This window comes from Xiphophorus hellerii, chromosome 6 (genome assembly GCF_003331165.1).
Source record: "Xiphophorus hellerii strain 12219 chromosome 6, Xiphophorus_hellerii-4.1, whole genome shotgun sequence".
Lineage (NCBI taxonomy): Eukaryota > Metazoa > Chordata > Actinopteri > Cyprinodontiformes > Poeciliidae > Xiphophorus > Xiphophorus hellerii.
In genome coordinates, this window is record NC_045677.1 from 21,433,876 (window position 1) to 21,454,075 (window position 20,200).

Genomic DNA, 20,200 nt, shown 5'->3' on the forward strand with positions numbered 1-20,200 from the left:
CTTCCCTTCCGGTTACACTGCAAGACGCTTTATGTGTTAGTTTAAAAGACTGAAAAAGACTGTATTTGCTGCAGTGCATGTCGTTTTCTGATGCATTTAGAAAACCAAGAGGCTGGGACGTGTGTTTTAACTTTTAAAGGCCATCAAACTCATTGTATTAGAGTGATCACATCTCCTATCAGAAAACGTGAAAACAGTTTCTTTCTTTTGCCAATAAAACATTTCATATAATCTTTCATTTGATGGCTATGAAGGTCTAAAACAGGGGAATCAGTCATTTTCATTTTGGGCCATATCAAAAATCTGAATGTTCTTAAAGGGCCGGTTGCGCCACAACACATTAGTAAAACAAATTAAATTGTTAAAATATAAATAAATAGCTGTTCCTTCAGGATTTTGTGATTGCTTTAGTGTTTTTTTGCAATCAAAATTGCACATTTTGTGGTGCCAATTTAGAAATTTTTGTCAGGAATTTTTACGATTGTGCTAATGTTTGATGTTAAATGTGACTTTTTAATTACTCGCCGTATCAATAATGGACTACAGCGGGACGTCAAGTAAGGCTGAGGCAGCAGTCTCTTAAACTCAATGTTTTTGACCAATTTTGAGAAGATTTGCAGTAAAATCAGAAAAAAAATGTGGAGATTTGTTGATTGGATTTTGTGTGAATTTTGCAGATTTGTGAAAAACTGGAAGGACTTATTGTTGTAATTTGGAGTCTAGGAGGCCACATAAAAAGCTACGGCGGGCCACATTTGGCCCCGGGGCCTTGAGTTTAACAAATGTGGTCTAAAAGAACCACAGTATAATTAATAAATGAATCATCTAACCATCCTCCTGTTGTCTATACTGGCTTATTCTTCCAGTTTCGCAGTTGGGCTTATCATCACTGAGTGAGAACTAAATGAACAGTTAAAAGATTTATTTAAATGGGGTTTCATTAATTATTAAAAAATGAAAAAGTGGATTTTTCATGAAAGGCAAACCCTGATTTAGATGTTGAAGCAGCTTATTTTGAACAGCATCTCCTACATCAATCCAGAGTCAAGACCAACTCCTCTTGAGGAATAAAAAGGGCCAGGCTAATGAGAGATGTGAGAGTCTCTCTTCAAATATGATTTGAAATCATTCCTTGGCTTTGTTTCCTTGTAATTTTTACATTCAGCTAGAGCAGACAGGTTTCCAAACAGGCTAGGACCGCCTCTGATTCCTAATAAGTGGAGGTTTGTGTTTATAATGTGTCATATAAAAAACAGCTCAAGAGGTGTGAATACTTTGTAAGACAATGTAGTTTTTACTTTGTTTTTCTTTCCAGTTTCTTGTCTGGTCTGATATTAATCTGCAGAAAAAGACAGTGAGTTTAGTTTAAAAAAAACACAACACCTGTAAATGTCAGACTCTGTGCAAGCGTGCTAAACTTTCCATGTTTTCTGCATTTGAAATCACAGAACATAAATCTAAATAAAAGCCTGTCATCCTGCTGGTAATTAGCAGGATCCTAATTGCAGAGAATCGATGGTTTGTGTCTCTGCAGCCCGGCTGTAACAGTGTCTGCTCTGGATCACATTCAGACTGCGTTCGCCCCCAGATTTTCTTTGGCTGGCTCATTTTCCATCCAGCTCTTTTTCATTCAACACTAGAATGAAAACTATGTCGTTTTCTAACCAACTCTGGTATTAACATCAATTTGAACATTCCTGAGTTGGAGCACATGCGTATAGATGCTGTAAAGAGAAAGGGAGAGAGGAAAGAAAGCAGTTCAATACTAATGTGAATAACTTTCTTGATGCGCATTAGCTCATTTCTTATCTGTTGCTCCTCTCCAAACAAGGGCATTGACTGAACATTTACTTCGTCTTTTTTTTCCTCCAAAGACTTCTTAAGAGGTAAAGTTTAGATTAGGGAGTGAGTGGGGGTGGCGGGTGCACAGTAAATTTGCAGGAGTCAAGTCGGGGAGTGGCAGAAGGGGTGAACGGGTGGGAAAGGGCCGTCACTGGGGACTGGGGCAGCCTCCAAACCTCCAGTCAAGTTTAAATCACACAGAGCTCCACCGACTCTCGCTTTGCATCCCCCACGTCTCTCTCCTCTCCATCTGCAAGCCGCTCTCTGCCGTCAACCTTGCACGAGTTCCTGTGAGGCATCTTCCTCTGGAGGAGAAAACAGTAGTAAGTTTCCCTTTTTCTGAGCCCTGCAGGACACAGAGAGCCGACAGCCAACATGGAGGCCATCAAGAAGAAGATGCAGATGCTGAAGTTGGACAAGGAGAACGCCATCGACAGGGCAGAGCAGGCCGAGTCCGACAAGAAGGAGGCGGAAGATAAATCCAAGCAGGTGAGGTGGTCATCTCCTTTATTTATGAACCAAAATACGAAGATTATTTCATTTTGTCTCATTAAGTCTCTAAATAATAACAAAACAGAATAGAAATAGAGTGTTTTCAATATTTTAGATAATGAAAAACTGGAAAATAAATGTATAATCGTGGGTTTTTGTACAAATTTATGATATTTTGAATATGTTGAAATTAAAGAGGTGTGGTTTTAATTCACATATAAAAAGACATTTTCCCTTGTCGTAGATGAAATAATGTGCCACGAACTCGTTCTTTATTCATATTAAGGAATTATTTACTTAAGACAAACTCCTGAAATGTTATTTGTAAGTTGGTTTTAAAGTTCACTAAGATCTTAGCGCTTTACTTAGTAAGATTTTGTGTTTTTGCACTGATAAAATAGATAAAAAAAGATTATTTTAAAATCGTTGATTTATTTGAATTTTAAGTTCTACTGACAAATTAAAGCTTAATTTAAAAATTGAAATATGACTGTTATTTTCTTTGGGTTATGAAACAACAAAGTTTGAGAGAAATACTATAAAGATCTGAAAGTAAATAATAATAATAATAATAATAGCGTGGGTTCCATAGCGAGTAGCTGATACTGATCTCCTTTTGGCACATTGAATGTGCAAATGCAAATGATATCCCTCTTGAATCCAATGTGCAGCTAAATGTGCTGCTCCCTCTTCAGGAGTGAGTGCGTTCTCCTTTTTCATCAAACTGTACTTCAGCACCCTTATCTGAACCGAGGTCAGAAGACAAAACATCACAGATCCCAAATATCCTTATTTGGTGCTGCAGCACACGAGCCTTGGAGAGCTCGTCGTTTCTAAGCCTCTAACCTAATGACAGCACTCTTATCCCGCTTGACATAAACAAAGCAGAATCTGGACATGTAATGGGGCATTTGAGGTTTCTAAATAGATGCAATTATTGCACAGTTGGAGACGGTGTTGTCTCTGTGGTTCAAGGGGAGGAATGCTGCAGAGTAGAGGTTCGCAAAGCTTTAAAGCAAGTGGAAAGAATCCCTCCATCCCTCTGGAGGCCACTTCCCCTCTTCATACCCTCAGCTAGCTCCAGGCGTGACAGTTATCACTGACACTGCACATATGGACCCTCATCATGTCTTAGACATTAGTGAGCAGTCAGCATGAAATCCAAGAAGATCACACAGATCTCTTGGGTTTGTTTAACATAGCGAGTGGAGCAAAGAGACACTTTCTTTGCTATTCTTGGCAGGACAAGTCGAACACCAGGGTGCCGTCTGACTGACGGAAAGCACTGAAAATATACAGAGTCCAACATGCAATGTCAACATTCACCACACAGAGGCTCAGGCTCCGTCTCTGGCGGTAATTAGAGGAGCGGGTCACCCAAATTACAGAGGAATTTGGAAAATTTCAGGGGCTCTGGGTGTCTTCAATGGAAATGCCCCAGTTTCTGCTTATAATCCGGAGACATGATGAAGAACTGTTGACAACATGGTAAATCAGCAGCAGCAGCAGCAGCGGAATCGCTTTGATTTTTACTCATGCAATATATGAACTGCAGCTGGAGGAGAATGCCACATGAAAGTTTGCAGGCATTCTTTGTTTGTTTTATTAGGGGATGCATCCTAATGATGGGCTGGCGTTGCATGTTCTGATCCAACTGGAGGTTTGTTCACAGGGTTCTGCTGTAAGCATCAACAATAAAATTACTACAAAAGTTCATTGATTGACTCAAAAACGTATTCACCTTCAACCACTTCAATGTGGTTTTTACAGGATTTTATGTGGAAAAAAGTAGAAGTAGATTGAAAATTACAGTTTTCAAAATTGTTTTGCAAATAAAAATCTAAAAAATGTGGCAAACATTTGCATTCACCTCCCAGTAGTCAGGTGAACCTTTATAAAGAGTTGTATGGCATCTTTAAAAAGCACTTTTCAAGATTTGCAACATATTCTTGGCCATTCAATTCTGAACATGCTTCAATCTAAACCATTTCATTAGTTTTGTTTCAATCCAATTGTCATTTATTTGGAGCAAACTTTTAAAATGTTACAAAAAATATTTTAAAAGAATGAATTAGACATGTTTCCATCTTCTGGTTTTGAGCAAACCAACCAGGCCACGCAAAGCGTAAGTTAGTCAGATGTTGACTTTATGGATGGCTGTAATAAACAGGAAGTAGAGGTCGGAGATGGACCACACATCTCAGAAAAATGAAGAGAGGTTTTCAGGAATGTGTTTTTATTGGGCAAGTCTAATTCTTCTTGAAATTTAATTTAAATGAGGTTAACTTATTTGGCAAATATGCTTCCATTGTCACTTTTAGTGCATTAGCTCTTTTTCAGAAAAGCCAAAAGCTTCTTATTTAATAAACTGTTTCACATTTAGCTATTTCAGCCTTTTCTAATGTGATAACTTCAAAATACGCATAAAAAAACCTTGATGGAAACACAGTTAGAGTAGCTCTGGATGCATGTTTAGGGTCATTATTCTGCTGGAGGGTAAATCTTCAAGGATTTCTCCTTGCAATTCCATCTTCAGGTGGGTATTTATCAAATCACATTGTTTATCTTTAATCATTTATGGTTTAAAAACTTCTTATCATAATAAGAATTGTGATTTGTTGTCTTCAAACATTTGAATTAATGATGTTATATAAAAAGCAGCTTTATATATTCGCTCAAAACTCTCAGTTTTGAGAGAGTTGCTCTCAAAACTGTTCCATGAGAGCATCAATAAATGTCAGAAAAAGTGAAAATATGATTAAAATTTAGTGATATAAATCACCCATCTTTAAATAAGTGGAGTCCTGAAGAATCTTATTTGAGATGGAAATGTTTTTCAAGAGCAGTATTTGTGTTTGTGCCAGCTATGATTGCTGTGCCACTTTACTATGTGCTATGTTTACCTAAAAAAGAAGTAATAGTTTTCATTGTCACTTTTATTATTAATAATACGGTGTCAAAATTTTAAGTCTATGTCGCCCATCTCTATTTCCTTCCATCTACAGCTTATATGTCCTGAACTTTTCAATTGGCTGCACATGATTTCATTCAGTAATCAGAGTAAATGTGGGAAAAAAAGCAAGCCACACTTTTCAGATTTAAATCACATAAGTCACAATAGTTTTGGGTCTATTCTTTCAGTTATGTGCTACTTTGTGTTGGTTCATTCTATCACTTGAAATCCCAATAAAATAAACAAATGTGTGTCGTTGTAATACATGATTACTACCAGTACATAATCAAAAACCACCCCAAAAAAATAAAAACTGTTGTGGTTGTGTCCCCACATTTATTTCAGTCTAGTTTTCTCAGTAATTTTATAAAACATTTCTTGTACCTCAGCTGGAGGACGAGCTGCTCGCCCTGCAGAAGAAGCTGAAAGGAACAGAGGACGAGCTGGACAAGTTCTCCGAGGCGCTGAAGGACGCTCAGGAGAAGCTGGAACTGTCTGAGAAGAAGGCTGCAGATGTGAGTCAACCACAGCGCCGCTCGCCATCTGAAACACATTAATCACATAACACTACCACCAGCAGCCTCTGGGTTTCCTCCCTGTACAGTATAGATATCCACTCTCACAGATGGACTTAACTAAACAACAGCCATTGATTGCTTCAAAACAAAGGAGCAGAAGAGACAGAAGTTCTTGTCTTTCTGAAAACCCATAAAGATAATTTTGTTAGAGTGACAAAGCAAATAATAATACGTTTAAACTAATGACAGTCAGTTATAAAACTATAAGTAATGAGATCAAAAAAGAAAGAAAGAAGAAGAATTATGGTAAACTATTGCCAAAAAAATGACCACTACAATCTAAAACTCTTTACTTTGTGACACTTTAATCTCATATGTTGAGTAATCATCAAATGGCAAAAACGTATCTTCAAACGCAGACATTTCTGAGAAGTTACTCGTAGCTCGTTGAAGCCGCTAAATGAGCTGTTTCTCAAGCACAGACAAAACTTGGCCGGCCTGTAGCCGAGCAGGAATGTCAGGAATGCAGCTTAAGCAAACAGAGAACCCCATACTGCAGTGTCTAATGAAATCAATGCTTTGCCCTTTTAGGGGTGGGATTTAAAGCTGGGTCCAGCCTTACACTGCGCACCGCTTAATGGAGGCTGGATTTTAAAGAGCAACAGTGTTTTTCTCTTCTATTCATTGTTGTGTATAAGAAATTGGAATTCAATCAAGAAAAAAAAGTTTAAAAAAAGCAAAAACTGTAGGCAAACCAGCTTTAGTCTGCCTTTTTAAATTGAAAATACTAACCTAACCTTTGATTTGCAGAAGAATAAATATGAGGACATTCCCAATTAGCTCCCATGAACCTGGATGTATTTTCTAAGACTGCACATGATTCAAAATCCACACATTTAATGAATAATATTTCTGGGATATTTCTAGTTAGAGCCTAATGTTTCCAACTTGGAAATTGAAGAATAACAGCAGCTTCTAACTCTCAAAAGGAAAGTGAGATAAGGTCTCAAAGGTCAAAAATAATCAAGATCAGGGCAGATGGTATCAGATACATTCTGTTAATAGTTTTACTGGGACCTGAAGCATGAAAACTCTCAGAAAGGGAAAGTGAGCTTTGATTTTGACTGAATCAAAACTCAGTGAAAAACTAAAAACACAACTGCTATGCCAACAGATTACACCAAAAAAACGACATGTGGGCATTCCTTTTCTACAAAACGATAAGGTGAATCTATTTGATCAGTAGTATTTATTTGCCAGCACTCTGTAAGTGTTGGAAAGCAACTGTTTCTCTGTACATAACTACTATCAGCCTCTTCAAATGACTTTATGGTCAGAACATCTAATAGGTCACAACACAAAAATCTGATCTGTCAACAGGAAATTCTTAACCTTTCCACTGAGGATATTTATTTTATTAAATAAAATCAAAATCAAATCAAATTTTATTTGTATAGCACATTTCAGCAACAAGGCATTTCAAAGTGTTTTACATCATAAAAACACTAAGTTATTTTATGACTACGAGTCATTTTATATCATACTAAGTGACAAAAAAAAGCCAGGAAAATTCAATAATTAAAAACATATAGGGAGAAATGTTATATCTCAAGCAGATATGCAACACTTTTTATTCTATAAATGTTATAATTTGCTGGTATAATAAATATATCATACCAATAAATTAAGTATAATTTACTAATTTATTTTAATCATTAGGAATGAAGGCAAAAATTGTGAAAAAATATGAAAAAATTAAATGTGACACTTAGGTTTCTAGATGATCAAACTAACCTTTAATAATAGACAAATATAGCAAGAATACCTGCTATAAATAGATGTGAAATACTTATTTCTTTTCCTCAAGTAGAAAAAGAAAAAACAGTCCAAGTCCATCTGGCGCAATGTGAACAAAAAGTTGCCAACAAAATCTATTAACTGGTTGTGTCAGCACTGGCAGCAGCTGCTGCAAGAAGGAGCTGCAGTATCTGGCAGTCAGTGTTTTACATCACTGTGGAGGAATTTTGGCCCACAGGATAGTGAAACTATGCAGGATAGTTTTAATTCAGCCACACAAGCTTTAACGGCCCGTTTAAGGTCATGCTGCAGAATCTCAAGCAGACTGAAGCTCAGACTGCGACTAAGCCACCCTAAAAACATCAGTAACATTGATTTAGCTTTTCTAGATTTTAGTATTTTAAACGTCGAAATGGAAATAATTTATATAAATAACATAATTACAAAATTAGGCAAAAATAAAAAGTTTTCCAAATCAGTTTCTTTCACTATAACACTTCTGAAACTCAAACTGCAGGTGTTTGTCTGGTGAATTGAAGTTTCTTCTTCATTCAGAGAAGCTGAATGAACACAATGAGTATCCAGAAATTTCCCTCAAGTAAGAATAGCAATACTTCATAATAAAGTTACTGAAGCAAAAGTAAAAAGTGAAACATAGTTAAAATACTCCTAGGAGTACATTTTTACCAGGTAAATGTAGTTACTCTCCAACTAAGCTTTTCAGTGTTTTCACATTAGTGCTCTTCTATGGATTCCAGTTTTCTTTCTTATTGTTGAATTATGATTTTAACTGAGGAAAGTGAGACCTGCAGGGCTCTGTGTTATTTCTCTGTGCTCTCTTAGAGTAATAATTTTGAAAGGCTGTTCACTCCTGGAAACATTCATTACTTTTCCATGGAGTCCCAAAGCTTTTGAAACGGTTCAGTAACTATTTCCGTACTGATAGATGTGCTTAATTTCGCTTTTTTAAAAGGTTTGAATGGCACTAGTGGCTTTTATTTGTGGTTTTAGATAGGAAACAAGCAGACAGAAGGACCAAAAGCCTTCATGCAGAGGTTGAACATGATGTACATTTAAACCACATGCTGCCCCGACTGACTTTGTTTCTGTCCGTTTGGAAATTTCTACGAATCAGTGGATGATGTGTTGAACTTTGAGATATTTTAGTCTACTTCATGTTGTCAGGCAGGTTCAGTTTCTAAGTGGCTAGTGAAAGTTTGTTAACCATATTCAATTTATGAGCTAATAAATGAATTTTATATTTTCACATCAGGCCAGGTTGGTTTGCATTTAATTAACTGAATCATCATTTAGTGAAAACTGTTCTGGTCTATATTTACTTGGGATATTTTTGTCTTTTTTTTTGTTGATTTGAAACATTTAGGTGATAAAAAAAGAAGCAAACACAGACAAAAGATGTGATGTAGTAGATACTTTTTCTGTGCATTGCAGTAAAAAGTTGATTAATTAAAATTGAATTTCTATTAAAAGTAAAAAAAAAAACATGAACTCTACTTTTTATTAGTTCCCTGGAATATTCTGAGGTTAAAGTCAGAATTGTTTTCTTTTTTTTCTGTGGTCTTAATCCTCTCCCGTAATTTTCTATATTGTTATATCTTAGTATATTTCAGCGTTTTATAAGGTCTGCAGTCATTGTTGATTTGGGCAGTTCGGGTTGCGGAAGGAGGCTGACGAGGACGCTGAAGGAATGTCTTGCCCCTCCCGCCCAAATCAATTTACATTCCAAGGCACAGGTCAACAACCCCAGTTGAATGGGATTATCGCAGCACCACCCCTTTCTCGACCCTCCCTCCTCCACTTTCTGTCGGAAAATTTTTTATTTCAATAAAGTCCTCAGGTATTGTTCTCGCTTTTTACTTCAGTCAGTTTCACTATGAGGCAACCACGTTCAACCGCACCTTAAATCAGGCCTGCTAGTTCTTATCTCACTCTTCCTGTGATCTGAGCAGGAAAATGCACCTTGTTTGCCATATAAGTCCATAATAGAAAAGCCAAGCTTCCACTCTTTTTTTTTTTTTTTTTTTTTGGTGAGGAAAAAGCTCCGTCCCTTCCCCTCCTGAAACTCTGATGTCATCCCAGACAGGCTTCTTCACCGGGATTGGAGGATCTCGTCATAAATTTCCTGAAAACTCCCGGCCCATTTTTTTCTCACCCATCCCATCGTCCCTGACTTCCTGCCCGAGAAAAAAAGCTGAAAACTTCGCTTTGCCATCTATCTTTTAGCCCCTCTTTTTAAAAAGTTCTTTTGGAGTTTGAGATAACAGCAAATAATCGCAATCATGGAGATGGTAAAGAAGAAAATCCAGGCTCTGCAGCAGCAAGTTGATGAGGCAGAAGATCGCGCACTCGCAGTACAAAGGGAGTTGGATACAGAACGGGAACTGCGCGAAAAAGTGAGATAATTTACCATTTTCACCAGATTAAGCCGTATTGTCTTGTTATTTAAACTTAAAGTTCTGTAAAATACATTTTTTTCAAAGAAGTAAGGAATTATACTCCGTCAGACAGAAGCGGTAATGATACTCAAAACACATAAAGTATCCTAAAAAAAAAGCTGTCCAGATGCACATTTGTTTCCTTTTCACTCTGTTTTGTAGTGTTTGAATTCAGATTATAGTCTTTAGTCGGGGACTTTCTTTGCAGAAACTTTCTTTGTAAGGTTGTGTTACCTAACTTCCCACCCGCCCCATATCCACGGAAACACGCTGAAACGCTTCCCCGGTGTGGCTGATAACTAGAGATGCACCGATCGGCGTTTTCCGGCTGATACCAATTTTTAATTGTCCTGGAGGTCTGCTTGATTTCAATTTTGACCAACTTTAATTTTAAGGACTGTAATGAAGAAAATATGCTGCAGGTTGTCTGATAGAGACAGTAGGTTTGAAACTGTAAATAAATTACAACATATCATTTATGTATCATATCCTAACCCCTATCTGACTTATTAATAGACTCAGAACAGTGCATCAAAGTACATGTTGTTAGATAATGCAGTTACAGTATTCTTAGTTATCATTAATGTAATTTAGGAAAAAAAATAGTCCAAAATGTGACCTACTGAGATAAAAGGAAAATTGGCTAATTCAGATCTCTGGCCCTACTGACTAGCATATTTGATGTGTTGTGCTGAAAGTTTAGTTTTCAGCATTAGCATGAAACAAATTAGTTATAATTATAGAGCTAATGGGGTGTAAGAATACATCCAACTTTTGTGATAATTGTCTAATATGGGCTTTTGAAGGAATGTGATGATTTTTTAGCTGTATTTTGAGAAATGAAAGCCCTCCTTTTGTCATTTTAGCTAATGTAAATAGAAAAGGCCTTGAAAATAAAAAAAACGTGTTTTAAAGAGTATGTAGCCATCTTGTAATTATTTTTCAGATTTTAGAGATGATTAAATAGTCTTTGAAATTGCCCTGCAGTTTAGTATCCACAGGAAGTAGCAGATGCTGACTAGCCTTGTTAGCAGCTAACAGTTAGCCTGTTGTAGTATTTTCACAAAGCTTACAAAATGCACAAAGTACTTTGACACAAACCAAACAACAATTTAAAGCCAGTAAAGTGATACTGGTCATTTTCCACTTTTGCCTTTTCATACCTGTATTGGTTCGTTTTCTTTTCTTTCTTTTTTTTTGGTTCATTCCCAACTTCTCAGATATCAACTGGGCCGGTTCACTGACCAACTGTGGGGTGTTTTGTATCAACCATAGTGTCCATTTCTGCCCTGTTTGTAACCAAACAGCAACTCATTCAATCAGATTATGCTCAATCAACTTCAATTATACATTAGATTTGAGCATTTTATGACAATTTATCCTACAACATTCATTTAAATACTCAAATGCAATCCAACACAATACAAAATGCTTTTTCACAGTAACAAACTAAACTCAAGAATGTCTTTTAATAGCCAGCTGTGTTAAAACAACAGGGCAGCAGCTCAAAAACTACATACTTTAATAGTCTTTAAAAGTCTTAAACATAAAGGGTGTCAAGCCTAAAGCACTTTCATAACCAGGGTCTGTAATAACAGTTTAGCATTTTAATGTAGAAAAATCTCATTCCAACCCTAAAGTTTCATAAGTAGGTCAAGCATATTCATCATTGCAGTCAAGCAAATATCACTCAAATTGAAAATGCAGTGGAGAATATTTCCAAAAGAAGGAACTGGAGAGTCCACAGTGAACTGAGAAGTGCCACAGACTATTTCTGCTGCGTTAATTCGCCTCTAAAGTAACTGGATGGTGGAATAACATAAATTTAACCATGTTATGGTTACGAGTAGGATTTATTTTGTTCGCAGTTATCAGACTAATGGCATATTTGATTTGTCTCTTCAGTGACAGCTGGGAATGACTTCACCACCAGTCTAGCACAATCCAGTTGCAAGTTGGTAAAACCAGTCAGAATAGCAAATTATTGCAGTGAGTAACATTTGTGAAGCAGGACATTGATTGTGTATATCCCTAAATTATGAGAATGTTTTCACAAATACAGTGTGCCATAAGCTTAATAATCATTAAAAAAAACATAAATAGTTTATACTAGTAACTTTCATCACTTCCTTTAAGCTCAGGAGCTATTTTAGTTGCTGAAGTCAGGTTTGCTTGGAGACTTCTGACTTTTCAGGTTGGAATTTCAACTTCAAGGAGTGTTCTCGTTGACCCAAAAAACACTGAAGAACTTGGAAAACCTGACTTCAGTGCATTAGGAAAACACAACACTGCTACTATCAACGCAAGTACAGCAAAATGTGTATTTCCTTCAATATGTTACACTAAAGGACAAACAGAAATGTTACATGCAATTGTGTGTAAAATAAGTATGCTAGACAATTAAAAGTTTATAACTGTAAATTTATCTATGTTTAAAATGCACAGCAGCCATATTGGATGCTAAACACAGAGGAAGCTAATGCCACGGTTCTGCTGAGCAGCATGGCACTAGTTGGTGTGGGTTGGTACGCCATTTTGTCTGTTTCCATAAGAAAAGTGGACCAAACAATTGTACATCCACAGGACAATGATATGGCCGGACCATGAAATGGAGCCTTACTGCTCAGTTGAAACGAGGCGTTCCCATTTAGAAATCCAACTTTCGATTAAAATTATGTTACAGATCTAGAAAGTCCGACTTTAGTAATACAAAGCGAACGCACCATCATAACTTTTTGTAATACAATTCAACATGTTCAAACTGCTACAAATTGTGTAGCATTGTTTAGTGCAGCAGCCATGTCGGATTTTGAAGTTGGATTGGGAAGAAACAACTATCTTTCTCCTGGAGATTGGACATTTTTTCTTTGATCCTGCAATATAATTAACAAAAGATGTTTAATTTGTATTTTGTGTTTTATGATATATTGGAAAACATCCAATCTCAAGTAGTACTGTTGTAAAATTTCTTCACAGTATATGGAAAACATTGTATTTAGTGATGTGATATATAAAGACAATAAATCAGTGGTTAAAGACATAAGGCAAAAGTTTTACCCCAGCTTTGTTAGACATCTAGCAAGTCTTTTGTTCCCCTCGTTTCCTTTGAATCTTTTTTTGACTAAATACCATTTGACACAAAGCCTCTCTGGAAATGACGAGCTTGTAATCCTTCCTCCTCCTCTTTAGCCTTTGCACAGGAAAGAGGGGACAGACACGGTTATCTGGGATATCAGGCGGACAGGAAACAGCCTGTAAAGAAGCAGCAGAACCAGCTGGAGGATTTCAGATTTGTTAGGGTTAAATTGTCTCTCTGTTTGCCAGCGTCATCACTTCATTTTTAAAGTGTCTGCTCAGGCAGCAAAGTCCACAGCTTGTTACAGCTGCTAAAGGTGAAACCGATTGCTCATAAGAAAAGCAGAATGGACATAATTCATTATAAAAAATAGAGCAGCTAACTTGGAACGTTACAAGACATCATGAGATTGTCAAGGTACAATAACCATTAGTTAAAAATACCATAATGTCATGGCTTGTCTGGTTCATATATACTGTATCTTGTAAGAGAAGGAAAAAGTAGATCAACCAGCATACATGACGCAATTATATCTGTTACTATTTTGTATTTTAAACTAGGGATGATCAAACTCCTCCACACCCTTTACTAGACACAAAGTTAGGCAAAAGAAAACTTCTCTAGCATCATGGCACCCTGGGCAGAGAGCCACACCCCCAAGACCGTCTCTGACAGGAACAATGTGACGAAAACAGTTTTGAAACTATAACTTTTAATACCTTGGTATGTTTTGATACTGGTAACCAGCCTAATCATGTTCCTCATTTTGAATTTCTGCTGAATGCTTGTGATGTAATCTTAAAGCGGAGGAGTTCAGGCCTCTCACACCTCGATGCAAGTCGAGACAGACCGCAGTCAGGCTTGTATTTGCGGGAATGGAGATGTCTTCATGCCTGAAATCTTATCAGCACAAGTAAAGCTGAGTGTCACTTTTCCAGTACAAAATGTGGCATTAGAGGGAAATTCAGATAAACTGTAACATTTCTGTACATATTCTAAAACCCAGCCCGAGCTTTTTACATGTGGATGTTGGCCATTTGTGACCAAATTTCTGCTACGCTGAGAGAATGACTCAATATTGACTTGTGGATGTCTTCAGGTTTAGACTCTGGAATGTGAAGTTTGATCGCTTAAGTCAAAACAGCCTCGAGTTTATTGCAAAACACCAATATGTGCCTTCTGAATGAAAATCAAAGCCCTAAAGTTTTGTGGAAAACAATTTGACAAATCTAATGGGATTCAGATCTTATGAATTTCTAAAATAGAATATTTTGCTGAAAAAGTAAAAACCTCTTAAGGTTCCATGGAAACAGTGGAACTTGTGCTATATTTGTGCTATACATCATTTTGTTCTTAAAACTTAAAATATGACAATTTGCAGCTTTGAAGGAACAAGTTTTCACTCATTTTATGTTTTTATAGCCTGTTTAGCTCCTTAAATCTGTCCAAAATGTTGTGTTGCAAAAAACATAAATCAGTTTAACAAGACCCTAACAATTACCAAATACATCAATGTGCTTTATCATGTCAGTGCAGCTGCATCGTAAATACCCTGCACTGGATGTTGATCCCAGACATCCTTCCAGTTTGTCAGCACCGTACTTCCTGTCTGACCTCAAACCATTAAGTTTTCTCTGTCAATCTGTCTCTGTGTGGCTGCAGGCTGAGGGCGAAGTGGCCTCTCTGAACCGACGCATCCAGCTGGTGGAGGAGGAGCTGGACCGAGCTCAGGAGAGGCTGTCCACGGCCCTGCTGAAGCTGGAGGAGGCCGAGAAGGCTGCGGACGAGAGCGAAAGGTGACAACCGACTCACATCTCGGACTATTTAGAAGTCTTTATTAGCAGGAAGGTTGTGAGAGAGCAAAATATGAAAAGAAACAAAAGTGTAAAAATAAAATGTAGCTTTCACAATATTTCTCAATATTAAAGTTAATCAAACTTAATTAATGTCAAACTATAACCCATTTTGGGAGCAGACTTCAGTAATGTTTGACTGCGGATAAGCTGAGAGGAAGTGTTTAAGCTCACCAGGAAGGGCAGCTCTGTCCTGGGATGCCCCTTGACCCAGTGCAGGTGGTGAGAGACAAACTCTGGCTAAAATAACATCACTGACAGACTGTGAATCCCACCACATGCATGAAACTGTTGCTAAACTGGAGAGCTCCTAAAGGGCGTTTTCACAACTTATAGTCCAGTAGACTCGGCTCAATTGAGGACCAAAATTTTAAAATTTGTTACATTTTTAGATGGTGCAGTTCACTTTCACACTGCAATGTGATAAACAAACCAAAGTAATTGAAAAATCTCTTCCCCTCCTCACCTGTGGTGGCGCTGCACCAAAAACCACTGAAGGAAACAACATGAAAATCTCAGAAGAAGACATGAGTGCAACTTTCTTTTTCACAAAATGTAAACAAAAATTTAGTAGTGTCAGATGATGTGGTTGGATGATTTCTCTTTTGTATCTAGTGAAAGATCACAAGCCATTTCTCCCACTAGGCTTGGACATGCATGTTTGTTTTTGTTGTATTTACCCAGAATGCCCTGTGCTATAGTCCGCTTCCTGCTTTTGTACTTGTCTCTGGTCCGGTTGGGATTCACATATACATTTGAACAGTGCCAGAGTTCACGTCAACCGAACTCAGACGAAGGTTTTAGGCGGACCAAAGTTTACGTCAGAGTTTAAGTGCACATTCACACCGAACCGGACTTTCTAGACAAAAACACGAGAGTCCAATTAAAGTGGATTAAACACAGCTGCTGGTGTGAATTCACCCTTAGTGACAGACTGCTGCATCCAAAGAGCACACAAGAGAGTTTTCACAGATCCTTCCTCCCAGCAGCTAATAGACTCTATGAATATCACTGCTCCCAACAAACTAAATAAGTGTTTACATGCCTACTATTATTTGCACACTTTTATTATTTCTTATAGTCAGTTTTTTATAAGCACAAATATACATGCAAATTTTTTAATGAATGATCCTATTCAATTGTGCTTTTCTTATAATCTGAGTTTGTGTTTTTAAATAACTGTAGTTTTTCTTATGCTGTAAATTTGTCATTACTGTACAGTTTTAGTTTTAGTTTAATTTTAATCTTTGTGTGAACACACATAATTCCCTGACTGAGGGGCAATGAGAATTATTTTTATTCCATATGGAGAAAACGTAACACAAGTTCATCTGCTTGCATTAATTGTCGTACAATCATTTAATTTTGACTCATTTTATTTGGACTCAATTAGTCCAAACAAAAGAGCAGAAAAGCAGCATTCTTTTCTAGCCCATTTATAAACAATAAAAGGTGTAGACACACAGTTACACCCTTTTACTCTATAGACTCACAAGCAAACCCGAACGACAAGATTCTAGGTTTTATAACTTGATCAAACGTAATAAAAAGCTTTAGAGGCATTAGTAAAACACATAAAAATCTGTTTTACAAATAAATCAAACATCTCCGTTAAGGTAAACATACAAATATCTGCACCATGTTTAGATTTAAACCACTAGTTATCAGAGGTTAAGACAAAACATTACATCCTTTCTAACACCTTGAAAAAAAACAAGCCAAGGTTATTGGCTGGTCATCATTCCTGCTATTTATTTTGCCAACTTTGTCCTGGCAATTAAATTATATTATATTATATTATATTATATTATATTATATTATATTATATTATATTATATTATATTAATATTAAGAACTAAAACAAATAGCACACAGAGAAAATATTTTTGTTCTAATAAAGGTTCAGCCAGAATCAGTATTTTCTTATTCTAACTGTAAGCGCATCATGAACTTTTTGTTGAGTAACCTTGACATCTTTATCAATTATATTCAATACAAAGACACTTCTGATACAGTTACAATAAGTAACTCTGGCTTTCAATTAAATTAAAAATGATTCAAATCCCTGGCAGCAAAAAACTAGGTATGAAGTTCATCACAAAAAGCTGGAATAACAGTGGAAACCTGCAAAGAGGTTTGAGGTCTAAGTGGCTCAGACATAAAAAGTTTGATTGCTGTATTGGTTACTATATTATTAAGTTTGAAAGGGTATACATTTTCAACATGTTTTTTTCTTTTTGGTTGAATTAGAAATACTTTGGAATTTAAATCTGCTTGGGGTATAGAGAATTTTGGTCTCAGCTGCATATTGGGAATTGTTTTCTTTACATTTGAATCAGTGTTAAGTATTTAGTGGAATCTTTCTCTCTTTTAACACGTTGAATCTTTCTCACCTTCAGAGGCATGAAGGTGATTGAGAACAGAGCCATGAAAGACGAGGAGAAGATGGAGATCCAGGAGCTGCAGCTCAAAGAGGCCAAACACATCGCAGAGGAGGCTGACCGAAAATATGAGGAGGTGCGTGCTCAAACATGAGCTGTTCCCCGAAGTTTTAACAAGCAGATGAGATCTGATTTATCCTCCTGCCTTTTTCTTGTCTTCTTTCTTTTTAATAACAGGTTGCTCGCAAACTGGTGATCCTCGAGGGCGACCTGGAGAGGGCAGAAGAGAGGGCAGAACTTGCTGAACTGTAAGCTCAAGTGGAACGTATAAAATGTCCACATGTAGTTGCTAAAGTGCTTTTGCAAAACAAAATAACCTAAATGTTATACTCTGCTCCTGCAGAAAGTGTAGTGATTTGGAGGAAGAGCTTAAAAACGTCACCAACAACCTCAAGTCTCTAGAGGCTCAGTCTGATAAGGTAGCAGTACACACATGCTGCTGCTAAACACTTTTAGAAAATAAGCGTATTTAACAACTAGCTAATTTAGCAACAGGCAATATACAGAATATAGCAGCTAACTGATTAATTTCGTCCTTCTCTGTGCAGTATTCTGTGAAAGAAGACAAATACGAAGAGGAGATTAAAATCCTGAATGACAGACTCAAGGAGGTATATTCATGTCTTTCTTTCAGCTGTCTGTATATTTGCAGGCTGCGTGAGGATGACCAATATTTATGCTGGGTTTTGTTTTAAAAAGGCGGAAACCCGTGCAGAATTTGCAGAAAGGACGGTGTCAAAGCTTGAAAAGACCATAGACGACCTAGAAGGTACACCTTGTTTCTCTCCCACTCTTTGCTTGCCTTCTTTACTGAGCGCTCTTGTAAATCTTTAGTTAATAATTAATCTGCTCTCTTCCATTTCTCTCCTTTTCCTCCGCCCTGGCCTGCATTCGGCTCTGAACCCCCTCACCCTGCTTTCTTCTCTGCCATTCCCACTTGCAGATGAGTTGTACACTCAGAAACTGAAATACAAGGCTATCAGCGAGGAGCTGGATCATGCCCTCAATGATATGAACACCTTGTGAAGCTGCCACTTTGCTTCTGTTGTTTCCTCATGTTTTGCACTTTTTCTTTTCTCTGTCTGCTCCTTTCACACTTTGCGTCAAACTGAGAAACAATAAAGACATTTTTTTCTCTTACTCCCTTCTTTACTCATAATTTCTGTTTTCCAGACAACATAATTATGTTCCTGAAAGCCGGGATGCTTACAGTATGTCATCATGCTGCTACCTTTTCTATTGCAGAGAACCTGTCGAAGGCAAAGGAGGAAAACCTAGGAATGCACCAGGTTCTGGACCAAACACTGCATGAGCTCAACAGCTTGTAAAAAAAAAAAAAAAAAACCCAAGAAGAACGAACAGCAATGAAAAACAAAAACACCTTTTTTTTGTAAAAGAATATTTTCTACATGCCATCCATCTTTGTCATTCCACATCTCATTGTCTGTGACTTTTTAACACATGTAGCCAATTTATGTATTTATGGTTCCTTTGTTTCTTTTACTTTTTTAATTAATGGTTTTGGGTCCAAACGATCTCAGTATTGGTGCTGGAAATTGTGTTTTAGACCAAAATCTGACAACAAATAAAGCCTGTGATGTCAGTTTCCATGCAGCTTCTGATTAGCTTTCTGCTCTTTTTGGCATCCATGTTAAAGAAAATTGTAAAATGACATCAATTTTCTTTTGCTGCTGATTAATTTCACTCTATAAAAAAAGAAGAAAAAAAACCTTTTAATTTTAGAACATTTATTCGCTGTGGAAAAAATACCCCATATTATTGGCAGCCATAAGTATTGATATGAAATAAATACAACTGGAAACAATTTGATTCATACTTTACTTCTTTAAGTTGATCATTGTCTAGTAACCCAGGACTTTCCCTGGGTTATTAGACATAAAAATTATATTTGGCACTCTTCAACATGGGAAAGAGAAACTCACAAGCTATTCTGGTGATTATATAAATTAGACTTTTATGCTACAGGAGGCCTAAGATTCCCCTTATGTGAGAGACCATTAGTGAACACAACACATCATAACAACCTAGGAATATAGCAGGTTATTCATCCGGATGACACCATCCCCACTGTGAAACCTAAACTTGCTTACAAAGTGGACGCCCGCCTATTTGCTAGTTCAGTATTGACGGATTCGTGGCGCAGCTTCTGAAGCGTTACCAAGGCGTGATGCTATTTGATACGCTATTGGCTGGCGTGTGCAAAGTGGCCAATCCAGGAGTGCCTTTTATTTTCCTTGCTAGTGATTGGCTAATTCCGTAGCCAGTTAATTTGCTGTGGTAGGCGCTAAAACTGTTTCCACTGTTAATGACAATCCTGTATTAATCCATATTGTTAAAATAGGCAGTTTACAGCGTTTTTAGAGAGGCGCTCAAGGAAATACTAGTGTCCATTGTATCTAAAGTCAGAAATTGTGACATGAGGTTTAAATTTCAAAAGTTTAATGTTGCCTCCACCTACTTTGTCAGCTACTTAGGCTCACTACGTCTCCATAGCAACCATCGTCTAGCTCTAGCTAACTGGGGTTGCTGTCATTAACCGAGGATGAATATTTGGGGAAATACAGTACATTCCCATTCTAAGGTATGTTGGAGGATACTGCAGAGTTGTTACTCCTCCAGAGATGTTAAGAACCTTATTTTCTCACTACAGGATGTTTTTAAATAAAAATCGTTTGGGTCTACTAGAAACTTGAAAATGGCTTGTCACTGGCTCTTTCTAGGGGATAACAATCCACAACGTTTGCGAAAATC

At 37.1% G+C, this 20,200-nt stretch overlaps 1 protein-coding gene across 4 annotated transcripts; it reads left to right on the forward strand.

Moving 5' to 3' along the window:
* Window positions 1-2,036: 2,036 nt before the first annotated feature.
* On the forward strand, window positions 2,037-19,252 carry tpm4b (tropomyosin 4b). 4 transcript variants are annotated; one of them, XM_032565038.1, is made up of 9 exons: window positions 2,037-2,331; window positions 5,677-5,802; window positions 14,797-14,930; window positions 17,387-17,504; window positions 17,606-17,676; window positions 17,772-17,847; window positions 17,977-18,039; window positions 18,128-18,197; window positions 18,372-18,568. In XM_032565038.1, exons 1-9 carry the CDS (start codon window positions 2,218-2,220, stop codon window positions 18,452-18,454), a joined length of 855 nt encoding a protein of 284 aa, XP_032420929.1. In that variant the 5' UTR covers window positions 2,037-2,217; the 3' UTR covers window positions 18,455-18,568. The 4 variants fall into 4 exon arrangements, with proteins under 4 accessions (XP_032420929.1, XP_032420928.1, XP_032420931.1 ...); XM_032565037.1 differs by lacking the exon at window positions 18,372-18,568 and adding an exon at window positions 18,674-19,252 and having other exon boundaries at window positions 2,039-2,331; XM_032565040.1 differs by lacking the exons at window positions 2,037-2,331; window positions 5,677-5,802 and adding an exon at window positions 9,739-10,016.
* Window positions 19,253-20,200: the final 948 nt, after the last annotated feature.